The sequence below is a fragment of the Myripristis murdjan genome, chromosome 8 (genome assembly GCF_902150065.1).
Source record: "Myripristis murdjan chromosome 8, fMyrMur1.1, whole genome shotgun sequence".
NCBI lineage: Eukaryota > Metazoa > Chordata > Actinopteri > Holocentriformes > Holocentridae > Myripristis > Myripristis murdjan.
The window spans coordinates 7,145,001-7,172,857 of NC_043987.1; the positions used below are offsets into that span (position 1 = coordinate 7,145,001).

Below are 27,857 nucleotides of genomic sequence, written 5' to 3' on the forward strand. Positions count from 1 at the left end.
TTACTGAATATGAATTCTTAAAAAAAAAACAAAAAAAAAAAAAAAACAGCAGCATGATGTCCACTAATGAGTACAATCACAATGAGGATCAGTGTGTGAATTTGTGTTGGTGGTAGGAAACAATTCATATTGACTTACTAATGTTTGCAAAAATGTATTCGATGCAAAGCAACTTTTTACCCCGACAGCACCATGAAGTGCAACAGATTCACTCACGTTGGTGCTGCGTGACGCATGATATGAAATTTGACAGCATGTGATTATTGCTGCAACATGGAGAAGAAAGGGGCTATTGGGTTTCAGTCAATTAACACAACGTGCAGTGAAAAGATTCATGGAGGCATTGTTGGCGCCGGCCCTCTTAAAGTCATACCAGCTCAGTTCGTTGTGCAGCCAAGCACTCACGCAGGCGAGGTTAATAACCACCTCATTACCACCTCAATTATACTGCAGGCAATTCTTATGTCACATTAAGCCAGGTTTAAAAAAAAAAAAAAAAAGAGCATGGACAGCAATGACAGATTAGGATGCAAACTAAATTTAGTCACCTATGGAATAACTCATTTTATAGGCCAAGTAAGTATAGTCTATGTGTTCACACTCTATGGCAGATGATTATTTATTATATCAGAATTTCAGCCTACAGCTTTATACAACTTCTTAATGGTACTCAACCAAACTAAAACAAGACCTCAACAGACAAAGCAGCAATTTCTAGTCATCTATGCATGACTAAGATATGCTGGCACCACACACACACACACACACACTAACACTTAGCCATGCCATATGGAGCCAAGCAGCATCAAGTGTCATCGTGCCTGCCTGCTCCACACAATGCACACAGGCACCCAATCAGCCTCACCTTTTGTTTCTTCCTCTTTTTTCCTCTTTATCAGCGTCCCTCCATCATTCCTCGCCTCTTCAGGTTATTCCAAAGCAGAATCTCTCCATCCAGGATTCGCTCCAACGGGACATCTCTACGGCATCTTCAACTTCGGTGGTCAGTCGTGTCAACTCACAGCCTCCCTCTCTCTCCCTCTCTCTCATATAGAGCCTCCCACTCTGTCCCCCTCTACTAGACCAAAGAGATGCTTGTAAATTTTTAATGGTGCTATTGTGCCCGTGTGTGTGCTGGTGAATGGGGAGCATTGGCTGTAGTCTATACTTTCTGAAAGAAAAAATGGCCAAGGCTGCCTGGAGCAGAGAGTGGGTGGTGACCACTGCGCACAAAAGGACCAAACAGCCGGGCTGCAGGGACGGAGGCGGGTGGTGGGGGGTCAAAGGTGACTGACACACACCTGCTGCTGAGAGGGCTCAAGGGGTGCAGGATGGTGACCAGCAAGACTTCTGTCATGAAACAACACTGTACAAAAATGGTCATTTATATTGGCATTTAACTCAATAGGAAACACTATTTTGCTTTGCTATTTGTGCAGTACCCCTTTAAAATCTATTAGGACACTGCTGTATTTTTATATTACTTATGCTGTTATGTCTGCTTTATTGCAAAACTTCAACAGGTGCCTTCTACAGAAGAACTCATGTGACACTAATCTGGTACTTCTAAAACGCCATGAGTGTAACTCCAAAGATTACAGGCTTAATGATGTAGTGGTCAGTAAAAGGTGGGTGAACTATGAGCTGGAGTTAGCAATCACCATTAGATAACCACTGCCAATATGGAAAAGCCATTACATTTTCAGAACAGAATTGATTGGTTTGTACATTGTAATTAATACCAGAAATACACAGTATACCATAATGCAGGGGTTTTCAAGCCTTTTCATGTTTTGGATCTCAAGTTCACCCTCATTAAGCCACAGACCTCCACTTGAGGTGAAGTTGCCCTTGAGATCCTGATATGAGGAAAAATTTTTTGTTCATGTTAAAGCACTATTCCTTTAAGTATTGTCAGATGGCATACTTTGACAAATACATTCGAAGTGGTGAGATTGAACTTAATGTTAAAATAAGCTCTCACACATCTTTTGCACTGGAACGTTATCTAGTGAAGTAAATGAGAGTGAAATTAAACTGTTCATCATTTAGCCGAAGACACCCTGAAAGCCCCTCAAGGACCACGCCTCCACATTGAAACTGCCATAATGTACTCTCTGAATGGCGCTCATGGACATTTATAATGGTGTTGTAAGTTTAATAAAAAGTGCCTTCATCTAATTAACATGGATTTGTCTTCCACTATATCCCTGGCAGGGGTATTTACAATGAATAATGTCATAAACCTAAACTACATTGCCCTACATCTTACATAATAAAGACAGAGAAAGCAAAGGCATTTCATCCTCAGTGGATTCTCTGTGTTTTCTGGAGCAAACAACTACAAAAGAACTGTGTCAGTCTCCTCTTTTATGCTACAAACACTCAGAAAACATTTACACCGGATGAAAAATTATTTTGGATTTCAAATAAAGGGGAGCTTTCTACAAACAAATAAAAATAGCTTAGTATTACAGGTGTTTTATGTAATTGTACTATCTAGTGAAGGTGGGATACAGTGTAAAAACAAATATTGACCAGTGAGGAAGCTGAAACTGATGGGAATGAAACCAACAGAAGTCATTTCAAGTTTTAAGGAATTTATTACTTTTTTCCATTTTCTCTCTCTGAATGAATGCAGCTTTCCTAACTTATTCAAAAGATAAAATATGTCGCTTCCTATCCACAACAATCTCAGATCTGGTCTTCCTCTCTAATTGTTTAGTTGTTTTTGTTAGATTTCATATACAAAATAAGAATCACGGCGGCTTTAGGTTTGCTGTATATCTACTGTACAATGAGTTTTGAATAAATGAACTCTTTTTTTTGCATTTTAGCTCCTCTCACAAGAGTGTGACTCTGCCCATTTAGTCTCTCCCTCTGTCCAATCAGAAGGCTTCTTTTACTTCTTAACGATCTGGATGACATCCTCGTGCTCCATGATGTGTGTCAGCCCGACCCTCTGAGGGCTGTACTTGGTACTGGTTCCCTGTAAGGACGACACACAAACCAGTTAGGAGAGACTACAGCCACAATTTGAAATTGCTTAATGAGTGTGTGTGTGTGTGTGTGTGTGTGTGTGTGTGTGTGTGTGTGTGTGTGTGTGTGTTTGTGTGTGCTCTACAGTGGAGCTGGCACCTTGCTAGCTGTGCTTAGATGCACTGTTAAATACATAGAATATATAGCCTAAACCTGAATTACGAATGTGAACATTAAAAACAGTAGTTTTCTGAATGCCGTGATTATCCTGAAACAACAGTTGCCTCCTTATTAATGTAAGATTGTATCCAGTAGCAGTTATTTATCCGTCAGTACTCCAATGCAGCAAGATAAAAGTATGAAATGGTTTCATTACAAGTCCGCCAGTAACACCAGAGCATAATAAGGGAATTTCTCAAAGAGACAGAGATTACGTTTACAAGCACAAATGATTCTGTTTTTGCTCTTATTCTGAAGAATATTCCTACTAAGCTGCTTACATGGCTAATGAAAATGAACATGCCGCTAATATTCCCATTTACATAAATGCATACTCCGACTTGGTTGACCGTGTGAGGACAGCCTCCCTCTTTCATTCATTCATTCTTCAGTGACTTTGGTGAATTAAATGTGTTCATTACCTGTTCAGTTCACATGTTAAATCATCAAAAACACTAGATGAAGTATTTGGCTGTAGTGCTTGTTCAACTCCAGACATCTGCACTGTGATCTTCCCTGCTGGCATGCTTTCAATGTCCGACTAAAAACGAGGATCTAACATACTTCTTCAACCGTATCAATCGTCTTATTGACACTGTCAGTGAGAGTGGAGAAATAAGCACTTCAGAAGGACTCCACAGTGAAAAGGAAGGGTCACTGACATCACAATCAGCCATGAGGTTTTCTCTGCTCACTAAAAATGTGAAATGCGCTGCACGGCAAGTTTGTTAAAAACTTCCTTCACATCAGTGGACCCTCGTCCTCTGTTCCTAGCAGATCTGAGCTGTGTTGTCAGGTCAAACAATTTATTGAGGACAGGAGGCACAAGAGTCAAGGCTTTTGAGGGTCAACATCCCAAAACTGGAAATAACTTACCCAAACCAGGGCATATTTAAACTGGCTGGCTAAAGTTCTGTGGATTCGGTGACACTGCAGGGAGAAAGCAAAGGTGGTATATTTATGAGAAGTTGTTTGTAAATGCTTTACTGTTTACTGTCATGTGGTTAATTATAGGCTTATGTTTTGACAAGATCATGAGCTTAATTGTTGATTGTGTGCCTGTGTGTGTGTGTGTGTGTGTGTGTATTACTTACCACATGTTCTACAGATGCTCCTCTTCTCATAATGATGGCATCACTGAAGTCAGGGCGCTCTAAAATAATAATAATAAATTAATTAAAAAACCAACAAAGCAGTAAGAGACAACATAGAGGATATATGCTCATATATTCAGCTATGAATTCTGTGTGTGTGTTTGTGTGTGTGCATGTACCTCCTCTTTTCTTGGTGTAAATGCAAATAAGAGCCAAGTATTCCCACAGCGTCTCAAGAAGGTAATCCAGGTTCAACTTCATCCCACAACTGCAACACACAAACACGCACACAGAAACAGTTCAGATGGCAGATGACACTAGAAACACTACACACACATACACACACTCACTCACACACTGCTGACCTGATGACAACACTGTGAGGTCTGCGAGCCAGGCGGTCCACCTCCTCGATAGAGATTTGATCCACCTTATTGTACACCTGTAAATCAAACACACACACACACACACAGTGAGATCACGACTTGAGGAAAAACAGTATCCTCCACTGCTGCAAAGGAATGCACACAGCACGCACACACACACACACACACACACATTAAAAAACAGACAGAGCACAACAAATAGTTTCACATATCACTGTTGTGGTAAAAACCTTGTAACTGGTAACTATGGTGATTTTAATGTTAACTTCATGAGGAACTGTACGTTTTTTTGTGGACTGAAAAAAACAAAAAACAAAACACTATACTTATCCTAATCAAACTCCTTTGGAATAAACTCAAAACTGCATTACTGGTCAAGCCAAAAAAGAAAAAAAAAAAATCAGACTGCCTTTCTTGGCTCCTGAAAATTGGACATTCTGAGGGTGTGAGATTTTGATATGTGCCGACTTACATATAGGCACGGCATGTAAACTCTGTTTCCGACGATAACATCAATGAACTCGTCCGGTGTGCTGTCCTCCCTGAAGAGGACCTCTGCATTGAAAATTTCTGAGGAGGAGGGTTAAAGATCATCCAGTCACTCCTATGAAAAATGTGTTCTTATAAGGTGTGACGAATGACAAGGAGACTGAAAAAAAACGAGACAATGAGAGAGGGACAGATGTAGAGTGACGGGATTCCCACTGAAGAGCTTCTTTAAAATCACGTAACTTTTTCACGACCTTCCAGTTCTGAGTCAAAATGATTCTATCATGGCATCACGAAAAAAGACATGTTCCTTTCTGGTTTGTCAATGTGGTTTTTCAGCTCAAAAAAAGACCATCTAAACAGGTAAACAGTCCAGCTGAAAGTTGAAAAATACATTCAAAGGTATTTCCAGAATTCTACATCAAATGTAAATTCCCTAACTTTCCCATGATGTTCTGTGACTAAACTATTGAATTTTCACAACCTTTATAACAGGGAACATGTTTTTTGTTTTTTTTTATTAACCTGATTTTTAAACCCTTCAGATGCAGAGGACTAATAACGGATTATTCTTCAATTTAAACAAAAAGTTATTATGCATTCAATGTCTTTACTTTACTGTTTTTTTTTTCCCAATCAAAGTTGACAAAAATTCCATATTTCATGACTTGGTCTGAAATCCCCAGACTTTCATGTACACAGTTCAATACCATTACTTTTGTAGAAATCCTACAAGACAATTGGAAGCCTTAACTCGTTTGTACAATTAAAAGACACTCCCTGGTTTCCCTAGAAAATTTGGAAAATTCCCTGTCTTCCTATGTCTGGAATGCACCTATCAAAATTTCCATGATATTCCAGGAATCCCACAATTTTTCTGTTTTTTAAAAAAAAAAAAAAGGTCTTTTTTTCCACGGTTGCTTTCATCACTGTTCACACTGGAAAATAGAAGGATACTGTATTCATGGAGGATGAGCTGAACGAGCTTCTCTGAGCAGTGGGTGAGAGGAACGGTGGAGTTGTAGGAGAGGCCGCCACCTTTCTTGGGCTACAGGGAGAGAAGATATAACATTTTCACAGAGTTTTCGTTTTTCACAACATTTTGTTACACAGAGTTTTGAGGAAATCACAGAGCAGAAGTGTAAATCTGTACCTTGAAATAGATATTTGGTTTTGTCCTGTTGAGTCTGATGCCCACTGATTCCAGCTCTTTCTCTAGAAGTGCTCTGAGACAATAAAATAAAGATGTTAACTACCTAAAAACACATGTGCTCCCACCCACTCATACATACACACACAAGGAGCGGGTGTCACACACCTCTGAACGTCTCCTTTGGTGGCGTCCAACATCATGATGACTACATCCGCTGTTCTGGCAACAGCAATGACCTGCCGACCTCTACCCTTACCTGGGATAGGTCAAAGTTCAGCCAGTTACAAACACTGTACAGTTCTGAGTCTGTTTTTCAGAATCACAGACTAATTATTGACAACATCTAATGAATTAATGCATTTCAGAACTTTAGTCACTAGTGTCACATGTCAAGAACATGCAGTACACATTAATACCCATCTAGGGAGTTATAAAGCATTAACATGACAGCTTGAGTTTCTGCAATGAAAACTCAAAAACTTGAGCCTTACCTTGCGCGGCACCCTCAATGATTCCTGGCAAATCCAGTAACTGGATGTTGGCCCCTTTGTACTGAAGAGCAATAAAGAAAATAATAACATACATGACATGCTTTAGCCTATGACTCACAGTCAACATTACAGGTGCAACAGCGGTACTATCCAAGTGCATCTACGTACCTCGATGACACCAGGTATGCAGGTGAGAGTGGTGAACTCATAGGACGCAGCTTCACTGGCTGTTGATGTCATCAAACTAAGGAAGGTGGACTGCAGGACACAACACAGGGGTGCATTAGAAAAAAAGGCATCTTAATATTTCGGTCAGATTGCAGGTCTCTTTCTGGCAGATTTCAGCATGACAAGAGTGCTTATAAACTTTAAAAAGCTCCCTTTTTAATGGTAGATGTATGTGCATAAACACAGAAATACAAAATCATTAGGGACGGCAAGAAATGGGTCCTCAAATACTTGCTCATGGTAAATTTGATGGCATACTGGCACGTTTGTTAGAGCGTCACAATATGGAAAAAATGTAATGCCTCGATATTTAAGCCAAATATCTTGATAATGATTCGATATACGATATGACTATGGGTTCACATTTATATGAAATTTTAAGCATAACAACTATATAAAATGAAGTATTCTTCAAAAAGCATAAGAATACCAAATAGACGTAGAAATGGCGTGACTTCACAAAGTATTTTATTGATCAGAACAATCACTCAATCTGTTGATCAATCCCTGCATTACAATACATCTAAAGAAAAATTAAATCAAGCATTTTGCTGCTCTGACACAATGCTTATTTATTTATCTATCTATCTATCTATCTTTTAAATGCAGTTACTCCACAACATATGTTATTAACCAGAACTCTGTCTTAGGCAAACCCTTACTCTAAATTTGATATTGTCCATATTGTTGCCTTTTGAGATATTAATATGGCACGTTCATATCTAGATATCTGTCAGCCCTAGGAAGAGTGTGTCCCCATTCACATGTGAAGCTGCGGATACGTGTGTTTTATACGCACAAATGTCACTCATCACTGCAGCAGACTGGTGGACAGGCACCATCCAACCTCCGGCGTGTGTTGGCTTACCTTACCCACAGAGGGGAAACCGATTAGAGCGACACGGGCATCTCCAGATTTCATGACATCGAAGCCTTCCCCTTTGGCTCCGGCTGATTTGGAAGGCTCCAGCAGCTGAGCTCTGTACTTAGCTAGCTTGGCCTTCAGCAAGCCCAGATGGTACTCAGTGGCTGAAGGCATGAGGGGAAAGAAAGTCATGTGAGTGATTCAAAAGAAGTACATTACATTATGAGTTATGTCTGCTGCTCAGGAGTTACTGTGTGTTACCAGGGGGAATCTGACATGACATATATTGTGGGTGAAATGTGCTGTTTCAATAGTAATGCAAGCAAAACTATCGACACTTGACACTGTCAGTATAATATTAATTAACAAGAAAGTGACAGCTTGGTCAAGTTCAACAGAGAACGTGATGTCAGTACACACACACACACACACACACACACACACACACACACACACACACACACACACACACACACACACACACACACACACACACACACACACAGCTGGCTCCAAGTTCTTCCATAATGTAGCTAGCAGTTAGCTCTGCTCTTGGCCTCACCTTTATTTTTCTGTGTCCGAGAGATTTCTCTCTCTATTTCTGCGATCTTCTCCAAGATCCCCATGGCGGCGAGGCAGACGGGCTACACTGAGGACGAGAGAAAACATTTCATGAGGAACAGAAACGTGTCGGTCCACAGTTGTTAGCCGTGTTAGCCGACTGGCTAACTAGCTGGCCAGTGCGGTGAAAACAGTGAGCAAACCACATGAAAAGCAGCAGGTGAACGCCTGCACTGTCGCTTCAGTGTGCGACTGTTTCACACACGGTGACAGCGCGCTACAACAGGTAGAAAAGAGTAGAAATTTACACTTTAATTCAGGGTACACTCCGCAGCATGGACAGATACGTGACATCACCAACCGGAACCCGAAGTTCCGTGCTCGTCAACTTCCGGCAGAAACAAAATCTAATGTCAAACTACATTAGTTCCCCACATATTTTATTTTATTGTATCTACGCATAAATACGCAGTTTAACGCTCTTTTCTTGGTAGCTAGCTGTACACCAAGTTATGCACCCATTAAATAAGAAACTGCTGATTTCAACATCCTGAAATCCTCCTGTGAGTGTGCTGTGCTGCTGTGCTGCCGGTCAGTCTCGACAGTCCCACAATGCCACAGAGTGAACATGGCTGCGCCCGCAGGACCGAGGGGAACAGCCGCCTCCGCTCCGGCCGGCTTTGAAGGCTTCCCGTTCCCAGTGGCCGGGGCCCCGCCGGGAGACGGGCCCGGTAAGGAGCAGGAGCAGACCGGGAAGCCGAAAAAGAAGCCGTGCCGGGCGTGTACGGACTTCAAATCATGGATGAAAGTACAGAAGACGAAGACGACAGCAGCAGCAGCACAGGTGAGTTTTCTCCTGGCAGTCTGTCAGCCCTGTGTGAGTTAAGAAGAGGACCGGGTCTTTACGACTGGAGGGGAGTTTTGTTTGATTAGGATGAAGGCTGCATGTTAACAGGACATCCCCCACTGAAATATCAATATTGCAGTTTTTAGTTATGTGGCTTTGTGGCGCAAAACACCTGTATTGACTACCACGTGCCTTTTCAAAAAACGTCAGTAAAAAAAAAACAAAAAAAAAACGCCAACAAATATAAATAAACGTGATTCTTGATCGGGTTATTTCATACTAGGCTGTTATGACCTTGTCCTGTTCACATCGCGCAATGGAGACTTGCGTAACTCATCCAGTACAGGCCAGGCCCAGCGTCCACAGCTGCAAGCCAATGAGCATTTACACTGTCACTTTTTTTTCTGGTATTTATTAATTTATTTATTCTGTTAATCGATTAAGTCGGTAAAGTGGCAAAAGTGATGTCAACTGCCCATCAAGTTATCAGAACCCAAAGTATTAATTTTACAGCATGAATGAAGAAATGTAAACATATCAGTGATCGTTCTGAAACTGTGACCAGCATATTTTGGGGTTATTTATTTGATAAATTACTATAATTGTTAATCCACTATAATTAATATTATGTCAAACCCTAATCAGTTACTTGACTGTTTTTTTTTTTGTTTTTTTTTTCAGCAATAGGTCAGTCCCAACCTGGAACTGTGATATTAAAATTGAACATTACTTTTGTGATGCAAGGATCCACTACAAAGACATTGCCAGACATTTTATTTTATTTTTTTATTTATTTATTTTATTTTTTATTGCTCTGATACACTTTATTAACCAGTAAAGGGAAGACAAATCTCTTTTCTCTGTGTGGTTTGGGTAAAGGAGCTGCCAGCTGGTGGAGCTAGGGCTTAAATGATCTTGCTTGGGGTATATCAGCATGTACATCAACAAAGAGGATCAAACCCTGGTCCTTTGGTTGAGGGACAATCACTAAACTAGGCCTTCCTACCTCCTTAGCTTTCAGCCATAGTTTGAGAATTCAGCTGTAGACCGTCCCACACATGTCAGTGTGAACCACAAGCAGCTTGACTCTGCCATCTGTATCCGTGTGTCTGTGCGATCCCCCAGGCGACCCGAGCTGAGGAGTCAGAGCCACAGCAGGAGTGTCCGCTGGACAGGGAAGAGTTAGGCCGCAGCACCTGGTCCTTTCTGCACACCATGGCGGCATATTACCCCGACCGGCCCTCCCCCACCCAGCAGCAAGAGATGGGCCAGTTCATCAACCTCTTCTCCAAGTTCTTCCCCTGTGATGAATGTGCAGAGGACCTCAGGGGCAGGTCAGTACACAACCTCTGCAAAATACAACCTCACAATTACATTTACACATTCTCAGCATCAATAAAAACTGAACATTATAAACGTTCTACATTAGACTGTACAGATGGACCTCAGAAAATGGACGCTTAGTCTCTGTTATGGCACTTTCTGTAGAAGGTTTTGAAATTAAAGGGTCATTTTAGTCAAAACTGCTAATGCACAGTGACAGAATTGTGTCCTCTTATTGTTAAGTTGGCTATTAAAATGATTTTATATTTTACATTAGCCTTCTTCAACATTTTCACATTGAAGCTGTGGTATTAATCATGGTTTCTGATGCCAAGAGTCTCTGTCTGTGGGGCTTTGGCTGCTGTGACTGGAGTGTAGAGGGGCATGACTTTTGCAATAGCAAAACGAAGAACTGCACTGTCCGAGGGGCTGCTTATTGAATCCTTAACCAACCAATTTGGCAGCATGATAAATGTATTTTATTTGATCTTCATCTTTTCAGAATGAAAGAGCATACAACTATGGCCATTTTTGAGGTTTCAGTGCTCTTTAACCCACACGCTTTTAATTCTGTGTGAAGGACCTACAGGGACTACATTCTGTTATCTTTGATGTTTTTGCACAAGCAATAAGATTAATTGTATCTGAGTATCTGTGCTGTCACATTTAGATGCACTGTTATTAGATAGGAAGTGAGCCATTTTCCAATGACACCCTCTCCCGTCTGCAGATTGAAAACCAATCAGCCAGACGCCAGCAGTCGCCACGCTCTTTCCCAGTGGCTCTGTCGCCTCCACAACGACGTTAACGTGCGGCTGGGCAAGCCTCAGTTTGACTGCTCGCGTGTGGACGAGAGGTGGAGAGACGGATGGAAAGACGGATCCTGTGACTGATTTCTTGGGTCCGAGTGCTTGGAGATGCGAGGCCCGAGTCGGAACTCGAAAACAAAGATTCCTCCTGTCCGTGCAAACCTTTGACACGAGTGGAGACCCAGATCTGAATCTCTTGGGAGTCAGGGTTGTTCCGGAGATTTAAAACTCTGGTGGGACACGGCGATGCTTTTCAATTCCATACTCAAGCTTGTTTGAAAATCTGACACGTGCAGGCACACATGTTCTCAGCACTCTGTGAAGGCCAGTTTGCAGGGTTGATGCTTTTAATTGCGTGAACCAACAGGATTTGCCCACAGTCAATGCATATTGGTCACACACCTTTGATGTTTATGGTGTTTATCCTTGTTTTGTCCAGTGAAACAGCAGAAAACCTGTTATTTACAGAGGGTTTTAGTCAGTACTTTTCTTGTTTTGTTTAATCTGTTGAAGCCTTGTTTAACTAATTGTAGGCACTACAAGACAGAAATATTTGAAAATATTTGAAGTACAGCTCTGGTACAGTTTTGTCGAAATAGTAAGTATTGTTGATTGATGATTATGATTATTATTGAATTATACATTTGTAATTTTTGAAAATACTTGAATAGCTCTTATATTTTTTCCTGATGTGGCAAAAGAATGTAACGTGTTGCACTGTGATGATTACAGAACATCTTATTCCGTTGTAATTTGAATTAGTGTGTGTGTGTGTGTGGTTATGACGGGGTTGTCTGTCTGTTCAGTTGTGCTTTTTCCATATAAGTGAGGGAGAGAAACATAAAGGAACATATTTGCCTCTAGCCAAAGGCCTTCCAGACCAGAGTCTCAGACATGTGACATGTCGGTGTGTTATTAATAAATGACCTGATCAGCACCCTCCATGAATGTGTTATTTTTGGAGCCTGCCAAGGACATACATGCACGCTGACACACACCTCTACTACTCCACAGCTAGACTTCTCTTGCTGTTATATTGTGAACCTGTCAAGGCTTCACTTGTTCACTTCACGTCTGTTTAGTTCACATACACCTGGTAATAGTATTTACTGTTCTTAATGTGAACCTACAGGCCCTCTGTCACTCTGAAATCAAGACAGCTGCTGGTTTTGTTTAATTATGAATCCATCATAACCTGAGCACATAACAAGTTTGAAAAGTGAGGTTTTAGTAAATAAAACTGCTTCAAGCTTGATGGTTTATATTTCCACCACATATTCCCTTGCCCGTATTTATCTCCTTACCTTGTATGATCTATATAAATCCCTATAATTTTCTGTTATGGTGCTTTCATACAAATCCACACAGTATTCCCATATGGACTTACAATGTGTTTGTGGTATGAAATAATGTCTGGGAATGACCTCACTGTATTTTAAAGCATTTTATCACCTCCTATCACTATGTTTCCATAATATTCCTAAGTAAAAAGAGATTTATACTTTTGTAGATCATTTCTGGAGTTCTGCAGTACTCAGTGAGTTAATCATGATCTTATCACACTGAATGGTTTAATCTCCAATGATGTAATTATAATGTTCCTGTATTATCACAACAGGAACTTTACTGTGTCTGTGCTTGCCAGTAATGTAGGGACAATATTGTACTTTTGCATTACAGGAGAGGAGTGTGAACCTATAGGCTTAATAGACATTCAGATCAATTCATAATTTACAAGTTGGTGATTTGATTTATGTATTTATTTATTAAATTATTCACTTGGATTTGAATTTGTTAAACCATGATTCAAGATATTGTTTGAGTTCAGTGTCTTTAACCAAATTTTATATCCACTAATCAAACGTGCAGTGATGTAAAGGCTATCCTTTTTCCTCTATAATGGCAAAAAAGAGAAATACTTAAACAGCATCTATTAAAAACAACAACAACAACACATTACTGACAACAAAGTCCAATTCTAGTGAATCATGAATGATTCAATTCAAGGATTTTCATATAGTTTCATGCCAAAGTCAGTCTGATTCATTCTCTTTATTCCTTTGAGCAGATTGGTGTGGTTGAAATGACAGAATTTATGCAGTGAGTGAATCACTACACGTCCGGGGGGAGGTGGTGCAGAGAGCCGCTCCTCTTAATGTGGAGGAGCAGCAGCTCAACACTGAGGTCCTTCTGGACCAGTGAACTTTTCACCGTATCATGAAGAGGGAAGCAATTCGCCTTGTTTGAAAATGTCTTTTTGCTTCAGTCCAAGCCCTGTATCCACGACCTCCTCCTTTCGCCGAGATGTCCCAGAGTTCAGAGTTGGAGTACAGTAGTTGCTCACTTTTCAGCCTGATGGGACATGCCACCTTTTGTAAGAAAGAACCGTGGCTTCAGAGCTGGAAGTGCTGCTCTTCATCCTCGTCAAACTGAGCTGCAAATCGCTCCAGTGAACATCAGAGACCACTGTACAATGAAAGATGACAACATCTGCAAACAGTAGAAGTGTTACCCAAACACGACTGAAGGGGACTTTGTTCTGAACCCGTCTGCGACCTTATATTCTGCCCATGAATATCACAAACTTTGGTCGAGTGTTGGCTTGTATAGTTCCCTGGGTGTGATATGAGTCCACATGGTGGTGAAACATCCTCATTGGTTGCTCTGTGCTCCCCTGGGCTACTGATCCACAACACTCTTTCTGTCTCTCTATTCACTTACATATTGTGGCAAAACAGCTCCCAAAATAAAACCTTCAGCACGTAAATGACCTGTTTTGTTTTGCAATTGAAGTGAATGGAGAGATAGAAATACAGTATTGTGGATGAGCAGCTGTCCAGAGGAGCACAGAGCTACTAATGAGGATATTTCTCCACCATGTGGACCCGCAGGACTCTCAGGTAACTATAACACAACACTCGACCAAAGTTTGATGTTGCTTTAATGCCAAAAATGCGAACACAATTCGGAGCTTACTGACAACTCTGGTTCCAAGCGAACAAGAGGTGAATGGCTTGTAATAGTAGCCCTGGCAACCCAAACTCCCATGGCTCCTCCCACAGGATACCTCGGGCAACACAACTGTAAGCCTTTTCCAATTTCACAAACCACATGTAGACAGGATTAGCAAATTCCCATGACCCCTCAATTATCTGTGAGAGAGTAAAAAGCTGGTCCACTGTCCTGATTCCAAGGTTTGACAATCAAACAAAGTCTCCTTTCCAGCACCTTGGCATAGACTTTGCCAAGGAGGCTGAACAGTGTGATTCCTCGATATTTGGAACACACCCTACAGCCTCCTTTTTTGAAAACGGGAAACCACCACCGCCTGCCAATCCAAACGCACTGTTCCTGAAATCCACAAAACAGCCGCAAACACCTCCCCAGTCTGTCTAGCAGTGCCCCCTGAATAAAAGGCATGTCTGGGGCTGGGAGTTCTTCAAAGCGCTCCATCCACCTTGCGACAATATCTCGAGTCAAGATCAACATTTCTCTGTCCCTGCTGAGAACAGACTGGCTGATATCTTCCTCCTCTGAGCAGCTGAATGATTTTCCAGAACCTCTTTGAGGCCACTCCATAGTAATTGTCCCTAACCTTTCCAAACTCTTCCCACACCCGTTGTTTTTGCTTCTGCGCCTACAGCAGCTGCAGTTTTTCTAGCCTACTAGTGACAATCTGCCGTATCAGGAGTCCCGGCCTGAGAATAGTGGTTCTTAACTGGTCCAGCCACAAGGTCCACATTCACCCTTAAGTCATTAAGTCATGGACCAATTGTGCAAAAAGGAAAAGTGCAGTAATCCACAGTGCTTTCACACACTGTTACATACGCTATAAGAGCTAATTGAAATGCCATTCATTTCTTTCAAAAAATATTTTGAAACTGCTGCTATGGCCACTAAAAATGCTTTTCTTGGTCCAAAACCATATTCATTCACATTCAAAGGCAGTCAAACACATACATTTATTTTTTTCATGGACATGGACTTTTTTAAAAAGTTATTTTTACATTGTTGTTTTATTATACATTGTTTTTGCATTATTAATATAGTTTTGTACTGTGAAAAGGTCTTTTTAAATTTGGGTTTTAATTTTATTAATTTTTTTTTTTTTTTTTTTTTACATTTTTTTAACGAATTCTTTTGGACAAGTGACTGAACTGGAATTGTTCGTTTGAACTAAAAGACCTGTACTGGATATCTGCACACCATTTTATTATTTATTTAGTTGTCTATTTATGTATTTATTGGCTGAAGTGGAACCATGTGCTCCTGGTCCACTCAACATCTTCCTGCAGTCAACTTTTGGACCGTGGCCCACTAGTTGAGAACCACTGGCTAGACGATGTCCATCTTGAACATCTTCCAGTGGTACTATAATTCATTAGTTAGCTCCCTCTCCACCACCCCACTCTCCAGTGAGATTACCTACTGCTTTTATGTGTTTTTTCTCTCTGCAACATATTCACACTGCTGTCTTATTCATAAACTGCGTGGTGACCAGAAAGAACCTGCCCAGGACCTCCCACCATGCCAACCTCTGACGAGGAGAGCGACCTCTCTCTGTATCAAGCTCCAGAGCCAACACTGTGTGTGGAGGTGAACCCAACTGTGTCCAGCTGGTACATCAACTTTTCACACCATCTCTGGCTCCTTCATCCCCAGATGGCTTATGTTTCACACTCTGATGGACAGTTTCTCTTGCCAAAGTCCCTAACGTCTAGACCTACCCTCACCTAATGGGCACCTATACCCTTTGTTTTGAGGGTAGTGAGCACTGTTTTTGGTCTGTGCTCGGCCAAGCTTGGGGGTCATGCAGCCAGCAGGCACATGCCTGTGATCACCAGTCCCTAGCCAGGCTCCAGCTGTCTCTATTACGTGGCTCTCTTATAAAACTTGTAGTTGGCCTTGCCATAATATTTCTATAGTGATGCTCAAAAGTGACATAATAGTCACCTTATGGTAGGCTACTTAGAATTTTTATGCCCTTATGGTATTACTAGGACTGGGTGCTATGGACAAAATCAAATACCATAATCTTTTTGAGTGAATATCATGATATCAATACTGTGACGATACTGTAGAGATGACTATTGATGCTTTCACAAAATATTTTTCACAATGTGTTTTTTTTTTATTTTTTATAAACAACCATTACCATTAGATATGATGCCCTAACAGGTAAATGCAACAGCTAGAACAATCTAATGTTCAGAAAAATTGTATCCCCTCACTGTAATGCAATCTTTAAAACCAGGAAAAGACAACAGTGTACCATATCACAGTAATACCACATCCAATATCCTAGACTGTATCTCATTCTCATATCACAATATTGATATAGGCTAATATCAATAGCTTATATTGCTCAGTCCTATTGCTAGAGTATACTCCTGCTGAATACATAACACAGTTCACAGTTTTGAGTAGTAGGCTAACCTTCTAAATATATCCCATTCATTCTCCTTTGTTTACACATCTGCATACAGGGATGAGAGGAGAGGAACCACAGAGAGGCGCGGGCACGTCAGTCATAACATGCCCCCCTCCTCCCCCCCCTCCTCCTCCTCGCCGTCCGCGTCGTGCGTGCCCGCGTAGCCGTGCCCGTGCGCTCCCAGGGTGCGCGCAGGACCCGTCCCTACAGCAGCAGCAGCAGCAGCAGCCGCGTATCCAGCCGTGGAGCCGGGAGCGTGGAGCCGAGAGGAGCGCAGCGAGAGAGCGACAGAAGATGGACGGAGTGGGATCGTTCGGAGCGGGCCGGGCCGGGACCACCATCGACCCGATTGTCTTCGCCAAGCAGCCGCAGACCATCCTCAGAGTGCTGTCCTGGGTGAGACCGGGTTATTTTTTTTTTTTTCCTCTTACGGTACCGAGATGGGGAAGGAGGGACGAGGAGAGGGGGGGTCCTCTGTGTTGTCGTTGCTGCGCGGGACCCGTGACGTGGTCTCACGGCAAATAGGCTCTACAAATCCACGGAATAATTGATGGGCAGGGTCTGCATCTGAACTGGCCGTGGAGTAAAGGTTAATATCGGAGATTATTGATAAGGGGATGTCAAAGGGTGTGCACGTACAGCCGCAGAGTATCAAACTGGACGAGGGCCACAAAATTGATTTCATTACAGATGTTTTAACTGAGCAACTTCGAGCTATATCCGCTGTGAAATTAAAATATCATTTTTATTCATCATGCCTGGCTGCTTAAATGTAAGATGTGTATAAGTCTGGGCCCACACATTCGTGTTTGTATAGAAATGAGGAAGACCACCATAGCAAATTCATCCTACTGCATTCCTCAGCCTCGTCATCCTCCTTATTCCCCGTACCGTCAATTCTTATTTTTTTTTTTTCTTTCTCTAAAATCCAACAGCATCCCATCAATTTTTATTTCATATGTGGATCATTGTTTGAGCGGAGAGGTAATGATTGTGCTGATTTACCCGAAACGGTCGTCGTCCGTCATTCCCACCTGTGATTGGTCGGCGAGCATCCTTACGCACGCCGGGCTATGGAGACGCGTTTTTGCCCTGACGTTTGATTTACCGCATCACCTCTGGGTGACGCAGGGAAGAGAAGGTCTTCTTCACCAGTACGGTCTTGGGAGATCTGGGATCACACACACGGCCTCTAAGCACGGAGGAGAGCGTACGCTGTATGCGTACGTGCGTGTGTGTGTGTGTGTGTGTGTGTGTGTGTGTGTGTGTGTGTTCCAGATTGTTGTGAAAGGCTTGTTTTAATCCGGTTGTAGCCGCATGTTTTCCATGATGGGAAAAAGCTATTTAAGGGCAACAGGTTTTTTGGGCTACCTCTCTCTCTCTCTCTCTCTCTCTCTCTCTCTCTCTCTCTCTCTCTCTCTCTCTCTCTCTCTCTCTCTCTCTCTCTCTGTGTGTGTGTGTGTGTGTGTGTGTGTGTGTGTGTGTGTGTGTGTGTGTGTGTGTCCTTTTCAGTGTGTCCTCCAGCATCCCTATCCTATACTCTGATTGTTTCCATTGCGGTTAAAAACTTTTACAGAACTGTTCATACATGATAATGTTAGTTCATCGTCATCAAAAATTTAAAACACTTTTCATCCAACTGAGAAATGTCCTCTCTTGTCCCCAGCACCCAGGGTCAATATTATTTTTTCATATGGACTATAAGTGAATGGGCTAAGTGGATAGTTCTCCAGTGGCAGGATTTACAACTGAGTCTTCTGGAGGTCTTGTGGCCTTAATTCAAAGACGTAACCTTGAAGGTAATATTCACAACAAACACATTATATTAAAATGGCAAAGCGCCTTATATTTCTGGAACCACTGTAGCGTTCGGTGGTCTATTTTTGCAGTTCCTTTTACATAAATGATGTGACCGCGCATCAACATATATTCCAGTCTTGCTACAATGGAGCAGTAAGAAATGTCAGGTGTCTCAAACCTCAAAGGCATGCCACACTTTTTGGTATCAGTTCCTCAGAATTAAAAGAGTTTCTTTCTTGACTTGCCAGTTTCATCAGCTTTTTACAATCACACAGGGCAAAATCCATCATAACAGAGGCAGAGATACTAATGTCTCCACTGATAGTCGACTAAATAGACCAGAGAGCAATGCAGCAACAAGACATGTGGCATTTAGAATGAATACGTGATTGCGACTCTTGCTTGTTTGACTGGAAAAACTCTGGCTCAGCCATTGCTATCTCTCTCTACAGGTGTAATACACATGCTGAGCGCAACAAGTTCACTGAGGGACTAGCAGACCACTAACTGAAGTAGACAAGGCAGGTTGAGGTGAAGCGGGCACAACAACAAAGAAAATTACAGCACTTTATTACAATAACTCCTGGAATGCATTGGACATCACAGACTGGTGATGTTTAAATGAAAGAGTAGGTACATGAGACTGGAATTCAGCTTTTACACCACTCCGTCATATGACCTAACCCCCTCCCAGTACCCCCAGTGTGTGTGTGTGTGTGTCACATGGCCCTATTCTGCCACCAAGTGTTAGTCAGCTGATCGGTGTCAGTGTGCCTGTTTCAAAGAGGGAGTTGGAGAGACAGACAGAGAGAGAGAGGGTGAGGGCAAAGAGCGATAAAAAGGCCTGATAGGGATAAAAACAGTGATGATGGGACAGAATGAGATCCAGCATGGACATCAAGCGGAGCAAGGTGCCGAGAGACGGGGGATAACATGGCAGAAGCCAACAGAGAAAGGGAGTCGTGGAAGAACGCTGCAAAAAAATCTCCATCTTAATAAATCAAGATCTGAGACTTTCTAGACGTCAATAATGTAACAGCATGGAGTTTTACTGGGGTGGGCCTCAGGTCGCCTCGCAGGGTAACAAAATTGCAATGTAATATTCTTCAAATGTAGTCGAGGAGTCAGTCAGACAGGGGCGGGAGGTAAAAACTGAGGCTGTGTTCTGATTGGATCGTGCCAAATCTTACATTTGCAGTAACCCAGGAAAAACTGCTGGTTTGACTCCTGAGAAATCAGCTGATAGGTCTCTCTCTGCATAGAAAGGACTTAAGATTCTCAGTTTCATGATGTTTACTACACCCAGTGATGACGGTAAAACACGTTAATGAAAAGTTACTTATAGGTTTGGTTTACTGTCCCTTTTAAAATCAAATGGAAAAATCTGTTTGTGGGATGAGATAATCCCGCTTGTTTCCAACACTAATCAGCTTGTTTCCAGAATTTACTTGAATCAAGTGTCATTTTCTTAATACTCCTGGGCTAATTTACTTTATTTCAGTATATTCATACTTGTTCCAGAAAAATTCCTGAAACAAGTGAAACTGCATTGGAAACAAGATTTGAAGACTGAATATGAGACTAAATGACTTGTTAAGATCAAGATTTTTTTTTTTTTTTTTGTAGTGCACGTTTTACAGCATGATTAGCCGGATGAGATGGCAGAGTAGCTGCTCTGATAGTTTAATTTGGCGTAAAGTAATGATCAAACACATAAAAAAGACAATAATCTCATGTTCACATCTGCAGCATGTGATGAACACACACACAAACATCAATATGTGTGAATGGAGACAGTCTCTCTCGCTGTCCCTCTTTCGGTACACATGGGTGTGCACACTTTTCATATAAATACACACTCATACCCACACCCACACCCACACCCACACATACACACTCACACACACACTGCCTCAGGTCTGTGATTCTTCAGGGGAAGTGAAGCATCCACCTCTTCAGTCACTCAGAGAGAGGGAGAGAGACAGGAAATTAGGTCATGCCTTTGTTCTGAGCACGCTCACAGAGATGCTCTCGCGTACCTCTGTGCTCCTGTGGGGTTTTCCAGGGAGGCTGCAGCGCCGTGTGTGTTTGTTTTGTTTGTGTGTATGGGTGTGCGAGATAGAGAGAGAAGGAGAGATTGTATTTCTTCAAACATTTATTACTTTGCGCGAGTCTTTTATGAATCTGCGCCTCGTGTCCCCGCTTGCTCACTCACTCACTCCAAAGCACAAGATGACATAATGTGGTTTCCAAACAGACACGTCAGTGTTGGCTTCACGCGCTTGCTTGTAATTGGAGCCTCATAGATTTCTGTTTCCTCTCCCTCCCATGTCGTGCTCCCCTGTCATTCTTTTTTCCCCTTTTACTACATCTTCCACCTTTTCTCACCCCACTCCCCTCGCTCCATCGTCTTCCTCTCACTCGTCCCATCCTTGTTTCATTTTCCCTTCTTTCCTTTCACCTCCCCTCCTTCTTCAATCTCATCTCGTTCCACCTTGTTTAACCTCTCCCTCTCTTTTCACCCTCTTTCATGGTTATTTCCTCCCACTCCTCCCTCCCCCATGTCCTCATTCTCTGTCCCCCTCCGTCCCCCTCCTGCCCTCTGCCACAGATATTCTCCCTGGTCGTCTTCGCCTCCATCGTGAACGAGGGCTACGTCAACATGGGCAGCGAGCGCCTCCACTGCGTCTTCAACAAGAACGCAGACGCGTGTAACTACGGCGTCTTCGTGGGCCTGGTGGGCCTGCTGGCGTGCTCCTTCTTCTTCCTGCTGGACTACAAGTTCTCCTCCATCAGCTCGGTGAAAGACAGGAAGAAGGCCGTGATGCTCGAGATCGGCTTCTCAGGTAGGGAGAGGCGTGCACGCTCACATAGGGGCCTTGTAGTAGCATCACAAATGTCTCGAGTCATCATGGACGTCCAGTGGACGACCTGAAAAACATGTGATGCTGGGTGTCAGTGTATTCAGTCCCGAATTTAGGAAACCTGTTGTCTTCAGCCTTTGTCCCTTTAGGCCTAGGCTGTGTCCATAATAGCTCACCCATTCACTCCCTCACTATTCACGATACACTGCAAAAACTCAAAATCTTACCAAGATTATTTGTCTTATTCCAAGTCAAAAATGTCTTATTAGTAGTCAAAATATCTCATTACACTTAAAATAAGACATGATCACCTCAGAAGTAACTTGTTTTTAGACAATTGTCTCTTGTTTCAAGTGAAAAGTTGCTTGAAACAAGTGAAAATTTGCTTGTTTCATTGGCAAAATTTGTTTCTTATTTCTAACTAATTTTCACTTATTTCAAGTGAATTTTCACTTTTTCAACTGGCAAATTTTGCCAGGTGATCATGTCTTATTTTAAGTGTAATGAGATATTTTGACTAGAAATAAGACATTTTTGACTTGAAATAAGACAAATAATCTTGGTAAGATTTTGCGCTTTTGCAGTGTACAGCATTTGATGTATCGTGAAACCTGAATGAAGTTTCAGATACTGCAAGAGAAATCCTTACTTCAAAAAAAAAAAAGGATATTTGTGTGAAGCTCCCACACTCCCAGCATCTCATACACAACACAAAGCCCTGAAGACAGTGCTGATTTTGTGAAATAGATTAGAAATAGATTGTTGAAATTGGTGTACAAGAGTGGTTTTGTTAGTGAAGCAGGCAGTATCCAAACAGTGCTTACTTCAGTAGCAAAAAAAAAATGCAACTTGGGTTCTTGGGTAAATGTAGGTCTGCCTGTTCCCACAGTCTTCCTTCGGAGGCGGAGGAAGGCAAAGTGTGAATTAATCAGTCTGCTAGTAGAATTAGCGTCTTATATCCTCCAGCTTATTTGGTTGTAGTCTGCCTTCTCTCACCGGCGTTTACCATGGAAGATGACAGCATGAGCCATCACTAACCATCACTGAGATTTTATTTAGTTATATGCCAACCTTGCAATAAGATCCCAACAAGCCAAAATGCCCTGTATTGTATATCTTATATGTATTGTTCTTACAGTTCTAGTAGTGACCATTGTATATTCACTACATTTTGCAGTGCATTTTGGGTATTTAATAGTTGACTATATAGTGATTAAATTTACCGTTAAGAGTTTGGACTCTTGGCATCTTGGTAAAAACAGATACTGTGTGTGTGGATGTAGAAGCACACGTGTATGCAGATGTGTGTATATGGAGCTTGAGCTTGAGGTAACCTAAATGTAATTCAGTTTTACCGCTGTCATTCAGCAACGTTATTATACTTCCTTTGCCTCTTCATTATTACATTTGATACACCTCTGGAGACGCTGCACTGCTGTATGGTTTAATATGAACCAGAGAGACTGTATTGCAGGTGGAGCACTTATGGCATCAGTGCTGTGTGTTGGTAATCACTGTAAGCACTGTCGGTCAACTTTAACAAACAAGTTAGCCTACTTAGCCAAGTAAATATAGTGAAAATAGCATATCAAAAACAAAACAATAAAAAAAAAAAAAAAATAAGAACAACATAAAAAAGTGTTATCTTTGTGCGCATGTGATTTTTCCTACAGTCATCAGACGGAAATGAAAGTGTAGGTTAATCCTTTGCAAAGCTTAATCCAAATCCAGCATTGTTCAAAATTGCTTATTGATTTGGAATGTAGTAAAATATGTTCCCCTTTAAAGACTCCCTCCAGGCATTGATGAAACCCCTAAAAAGTCATCTGCGTTCATCAATATTACATATTTAGAAGTTTTACCAAGAAAAAAGCACCCCTTCATGCCTTAAAATGTTTTAGATATAATTCTACTATGAGCTATTAACATGCAAATAGTCCCCGCCTGCCCTCTGCCTGCTCACACACCGGCTTGTAACTTGTATTCTGCTTGATAAAATGTCCATCTGAATTTTTTTTTCCAGCATGTCTTAGTTACACTAATATTGTTCATGTGAAGCAGCTATTTCGAGTTGGTCTTGTCAAGAGACTAGTGGGGCTAATGATATGGAAAGCACCACCCTGTCAGTTGACGGGACTGGTTCCTTTGGTTTAAGATGTTATCAACCTGGACGTCCTTTTGATCTTGTCCTCGTCCACTGCAGTGTCAAAGTGGAAAAACTCAGCTACGGTGCTGACTGCTGATTTCTGTCTTGATATGTCTTGTAGTGGATGAAAAACACTGCATGGACTTGTTAACAAGGTTAGAAAGTTGATCATTCAACAGAGATGGTCTTTAAACACTCTGATGTCACTATTAGTTGTTGATTGACGGCTGTCAAACATGGTCATGATTCATTATTTGACAGCATACAGGGAGAACAATTGATGGAGGCAATCAAGGCAACCAACAGCTTTGTTTTTACTGAGAGGAGTGAGCAAGAGAAACAAACATCATATTGCCTCCTGGCTTCTGCACTTAAACTACATAGTATTTAATGAAGAAAAAGAAAAAAAAAACTCCTACACAGCAAGTCAGTTCTGACAACATGAGGAAAAATGAAATGACACACACACATCTTTGTGCTGTGTGCCTCCTCACACAATAAAACACCCACCCGCATGGGCTGATATGGTCACTTGTGATTGGTGGACACCCTTGCTGCAGTCATGAGCCAATCAAATCAGCTTGTGAAGGCAAAAAAAAAAAAAAAAAAAAAAAATGCTTATCCACAATAAAATGAAATATTGTGGAATATTGTTTACAGAGATTTAAAGACTATTAATGTGCTAATTTACCAATAGGAATAAGTGAATAAATTAGGAGGCACCAGTGACCCTGGTTACCAGCACACACACACACACACATATACAAAGGCACACAGATACTCAGCCGGGTACAGTTCCATTACGAGTGCTTGATGTGAAACCAAATCAAAAGGCTTGTTTCCTCTGACTGCCTATAGCCATGCTAGGCTTCTTTGTTTCCGATGACAAATTACTCAGACCACAAGACCTCAAGAGCAAAAGCTCCAAAATTGATTTTTACATCAATGTTCAGTCCTCTTTAAAGGGCATGACCAGTTTTGATTGCACGCATACTCTACATTACCACCGGCCATTTTCCAAAGGGTATCATTCTTGTTCAGACGTTTGAACGCAGTTCTTCCTCTCAAGCAGCCATTTGTTCACGTGCATTTCGATGTAATATAAAATATGAAGATGCAAAGACTTAATTACACATAAACCTACAAACAATCCTGCAGACTTTCCAGATCAATGTGTTCCATGAAAAAAAGTAACTTTGACAAAATCAAATTGAGCCGGATAATCACTGTGATGGTCTCAGGCCAAGTTGATATTTCACTGCAAAGAAATGAATGGAAACGAATGCAATGGAACTGACTGCCTTAAGGAAAAATATTCTGCAAAGTAAAAAATAATATGGTTGGTACTTGGTAGTAATGTAAAGTATGTGTGCAGTGAAGCACATAGGCTAAAACATGAATCGAAACTTAAATGGTCTTTTAAAATGGGAATTGAAACATGTAAATTTACATACAAAGAACCAAAAAAATAAGAATATTATTCATTTAAAAGGGGAACAAGAAGCTTCTTCACCTGGCCAGGCTTGTTTTTTCTTTGGCTCAGTCATGTGAAACCTTAATGGGGAAATTTTTGTTCATTGTATTCTGACATTGGTCCAAATGACTGGTTTTTGTCAGGTTTCTGGGCCTTCCTGTACTTTGTAAGTTTCTGCTTCCTGGCCAATCAGTGGTCGCGAACCACTCCCGACGAGCTGCCACTCAACCAGGGGGCAGACGCAGCCCGGGCCGCTATTGCCTTCTCTTTCTTCTCCATAATCACCTGGGTAAGATCATGTTACGCAGTTACACCGACGTGTACTGCACACACACATGTACACACACATATAGCAGTACACACCAGGCATGCTTTTCATGTAATTTAAAAAAACAAAACAAAACAAAGAGAAGACTGGAAACACCTTGTAAATAAATTTAGTATTTGTTTCCATTTGTGCATGGAGGAAAGAAGCGCGCTGAAGGCGAAAGACAAACAAATAATGGCTCAAAAGAACAGACATGCAAACATCGGCCTACGCAGTGTGTTTCGAGTCAGTATCCTTCCTCAGGCAGCATCCAGGCAGGAAGGCTGACTTGAAACATATTGCATGTTGGCATGTATGTTTATTGAGTCATAATTTGTTTGCCTGTTGTCCTCTGTGCACAAATAGCTGAAATAAATATTTCATTTTTTTGCGAGGTGCCTCCTCCTCGCCTACATATTGTGTCACAATGGAACAGGCATTTTTATGTAAAAATACACATTCAAGATGTCTAGTATAGCCTCACTGACTTGAAACTGGGCGGAGTGCAACAGCCAGAAAATAGTCCCGGGGGGCAACGTTTGCTTTACACACCCAATTATCAGTTTTATCAGGTTTATAAATGGAAATTTTGTTAGCAGCTGAAGCGGAACATTACAAGGTGGGTGTTTCTGCCAAAAATGCAGTTTTTGAAAATCAGGAGGTTTTGATTGTATGTTGTTAAATCTCAACATTTTATGACAAGTTATGACTTTCTTTCTTAAGCAGTGGTGAAACAAACAGGTACCCCCCCCTCCCAATACCAGACCCCTGATCGCCCTGCTGGGGACTCTTACATTCTTCCCTGTGTCTCCTCTGGTACAATACAATCAGACAGTCAATCAGCTGGCTGTATGCACAGTAGTCAGTGAACTCACATACATGACCTCTGGGTATTAAAGCTCACATTATTCAGTTACCCCTTGCTGCCAAAGATGTATAGTGTAGCTTCAATTGCTCTTTTCCTTTGTTTTTACTCATTTACTCTCTCTCTCTCTCTCTCTCTCTCTCTCTCTCTCTCTCTCTCTCTCTCTCTCTCTCTCTCTCTCTCTCACACACACACACACACACATTCTGTAGGCTGGTTTGACAGTGCGTGCGGTCCAGAAGTACCTGCTTGGCACCGACATGACCCTGTTCACCACAGAGCACGTGGGCGACGGCGCGCCTGCCCAGCCGTACCCCCCCAACGCACCAGGGGGCACCACCACCACCGAGACCACAGAGACCTACCAGAGCCCACCGTTTACTGAGAACAATGCAGCGCCCACGTACCAGGTTCCCATTTACTAGATGAGATAGAGCAGATTGCAGAAGCGAAAGACGGGGAGAGGGACACGGAATGAGAGGAGGGTGGAAGAAAATCGCTTTCCGTGACGTCGTTGTTCATCCGCTGATCCGAGCTGAGTTTAGAGGTGTAGTGGAAAAGTGGCCTCCTCCCCTCTGTCTCCTCTTCTTCTTTCCTTTCCTTCCTTTACATTCCAACTGTATCTGCGCTTTGTACAACTTAACAAGTGGAAGTGTTCGATTCCTACAGATGTGTTTTTTTTTTTTAGCAACTGCAGTGTCTTTACAAAAGAGCAGGTGAGGGCGAGCGAACAAGGGGAGGAAACACAGGAGACGAGACCACTTTGCAGCATTCAATCACTTCCCTGTTTCCACCTTGCAAAAAAAAAAAAAAAAAGACAAGTAATTATCAGCGATGTGAATCCACCACAAATCAGTTCTAGATCAGTAAATATAGAGCAGGAGGCACTCACATGCTCCACATTAATACTATTCATGCCAATTGTTTAATTCATTCAGTATCTTGAAGAAATGTCCACGTTTCCTTTAATGCCAAACACAATGGGGGATGTCTTAGATAAGGTACGCTCTGGTTGTTTAATCCCTTTCCCCTGCTGCAGTTTAAAAGTGATACTTACATTGAATCTGCATGTTTCTGAACTTAGAGATCAACTAAGTGCCATACTGTACTGTGTGTCTCAGACAGTGACTTAATCTAGTAGATTTCCACATGCTGTAAAGAAAAAAAAAAAAAAAAAGACAATGTTCTGTGACCAAGTGCAATATCTCACATTCTGTAGATATGTAGGTAGGTTTGTAGGTAGGCTAGCTACTGTCAGATTAGACCAGTTAAAGGCATTGTCTCAAATTACATCCTGTCTACTTCTTTTTAGTGTACTATTTCTGTCCAGAAAACCTAGAGTCGGACATATTGCTGACAAACCTCAGGCAAATTTAATTAATTCAAATTGTTGATCTGGGTTTGCTTGAGCTTGCCTGGGGCAGTGAGATTTATTTAATATGCAGTAGTTTAAAGGAATACTCCAACATTTTGGGCAAAATACCCTTTTTCCGACTTTCCCAGACTGAGACAAGATGCTTGATACC

The 27,857-nt window shown here is 41.7% G+C and overlaps 3 protein-coding genes across 4 annotated transcripts; 2 read left to right on the forward strand and 1 right to left on the reverse strand.

The window, feature by feature from the left end:
* Positions 1 to 2,900: 2,900 nt before the first annotated feature.
* On the reverse strand, positions 2,901 to 8,908 carry drg2 (developmentally regulated GTP binding protein 2). The gene is made up of 14 exons (XM_030058132.1): positions 8,774 to 8,908; positions 8,467 to 8,553; positions 7,908 to 8,068; positions 6,980 to 7,069; positions 6,812 to 6,872; positions 6,486 to 6,576; positions 6,321 to 6,393; positions 6,125 to 6,215; positions 5,151 to 5,248; positions 4,658 to 4,734; positions 4,472 to 4,560; positions 4,293 to 4,351; positions 4,075 to 4,128; positions 2,901 to 2,989 (listed from the first exon to the last, which is right to left on the reverse strand). The coding sequence occupies exons 2-14, from the start codon at positions 8,528 to 8,530 to the stop codon at positions 2,903 to 2,905; spliced, it is 1,095 nt and encodes a 364-aa protein (XP_029913992.1). The 5' UTR covers positions 8,531 to 8,553; positions 8,774 to 8,908; the 3' UTR covers positions 2,901 to 2,902.
* A 31-nt stretch (positions 8,909 to 8,939) lies between these two features.
* On the forward strand, positions 8,940 to 19,400 carry gfer (growth factor, augmenter of liver regeneration (ERV1 homolog, S. cerevisiae)). Of its 2 annotated transcripts, XR_003928611.1 has the most exons (4): positions 8,940 to 9,309; positions 10,438 to 10,646; positions 11,366 to 12,222; positions 19,379 to 19,400. XR_003928611.1 is itself a non-coding variant. In XM_030058134.1 (3 exons), exons 1-3 carry the CDS (start codon positions 9,094 to 9,096, stop codon positions 11,526 to 11,528), a joined length of 588 nt encoding a protein of 195 aa, XP_029913994.1. In that variant the 5' UTR covers positions 8,940 to 9,093; the 3' UTR covers positions 11,529 to 12,386. The 2 variants fall into 2 exon arrangements, 1 of the variants encoding a protein (XP_029913994.1); XM_030058134.1 differs by lacking the exon at positions 19,379 to 19,400 and having other exon boundaries at positions 11,366 to 12,386.
* syngr3a (synaptogyrin 3a) lies at positions 17,019 to 27,508 on the forward strand. The gene is made up of 4 exons (XM_030058133.1): positions 17,019 to 17,271; positions 21,287 to 21,521; positions 25,303 to 25,448; positions 26,544 to 27,508. Exons 1-4 carry the CDS (start codon positions 17,170 to 17,172, stop codon positions 26,754 to 26,756), a joined length of 696 nt encoding a protein of 231 aa, XP_029913993.1. The 5' UTR covers positions 17,019 to 17,169; the 3' UTR covers positions 26,757 to 27,508.
* Positions 27,509 to 27,857: the final 349 nt, after the last annotated feature.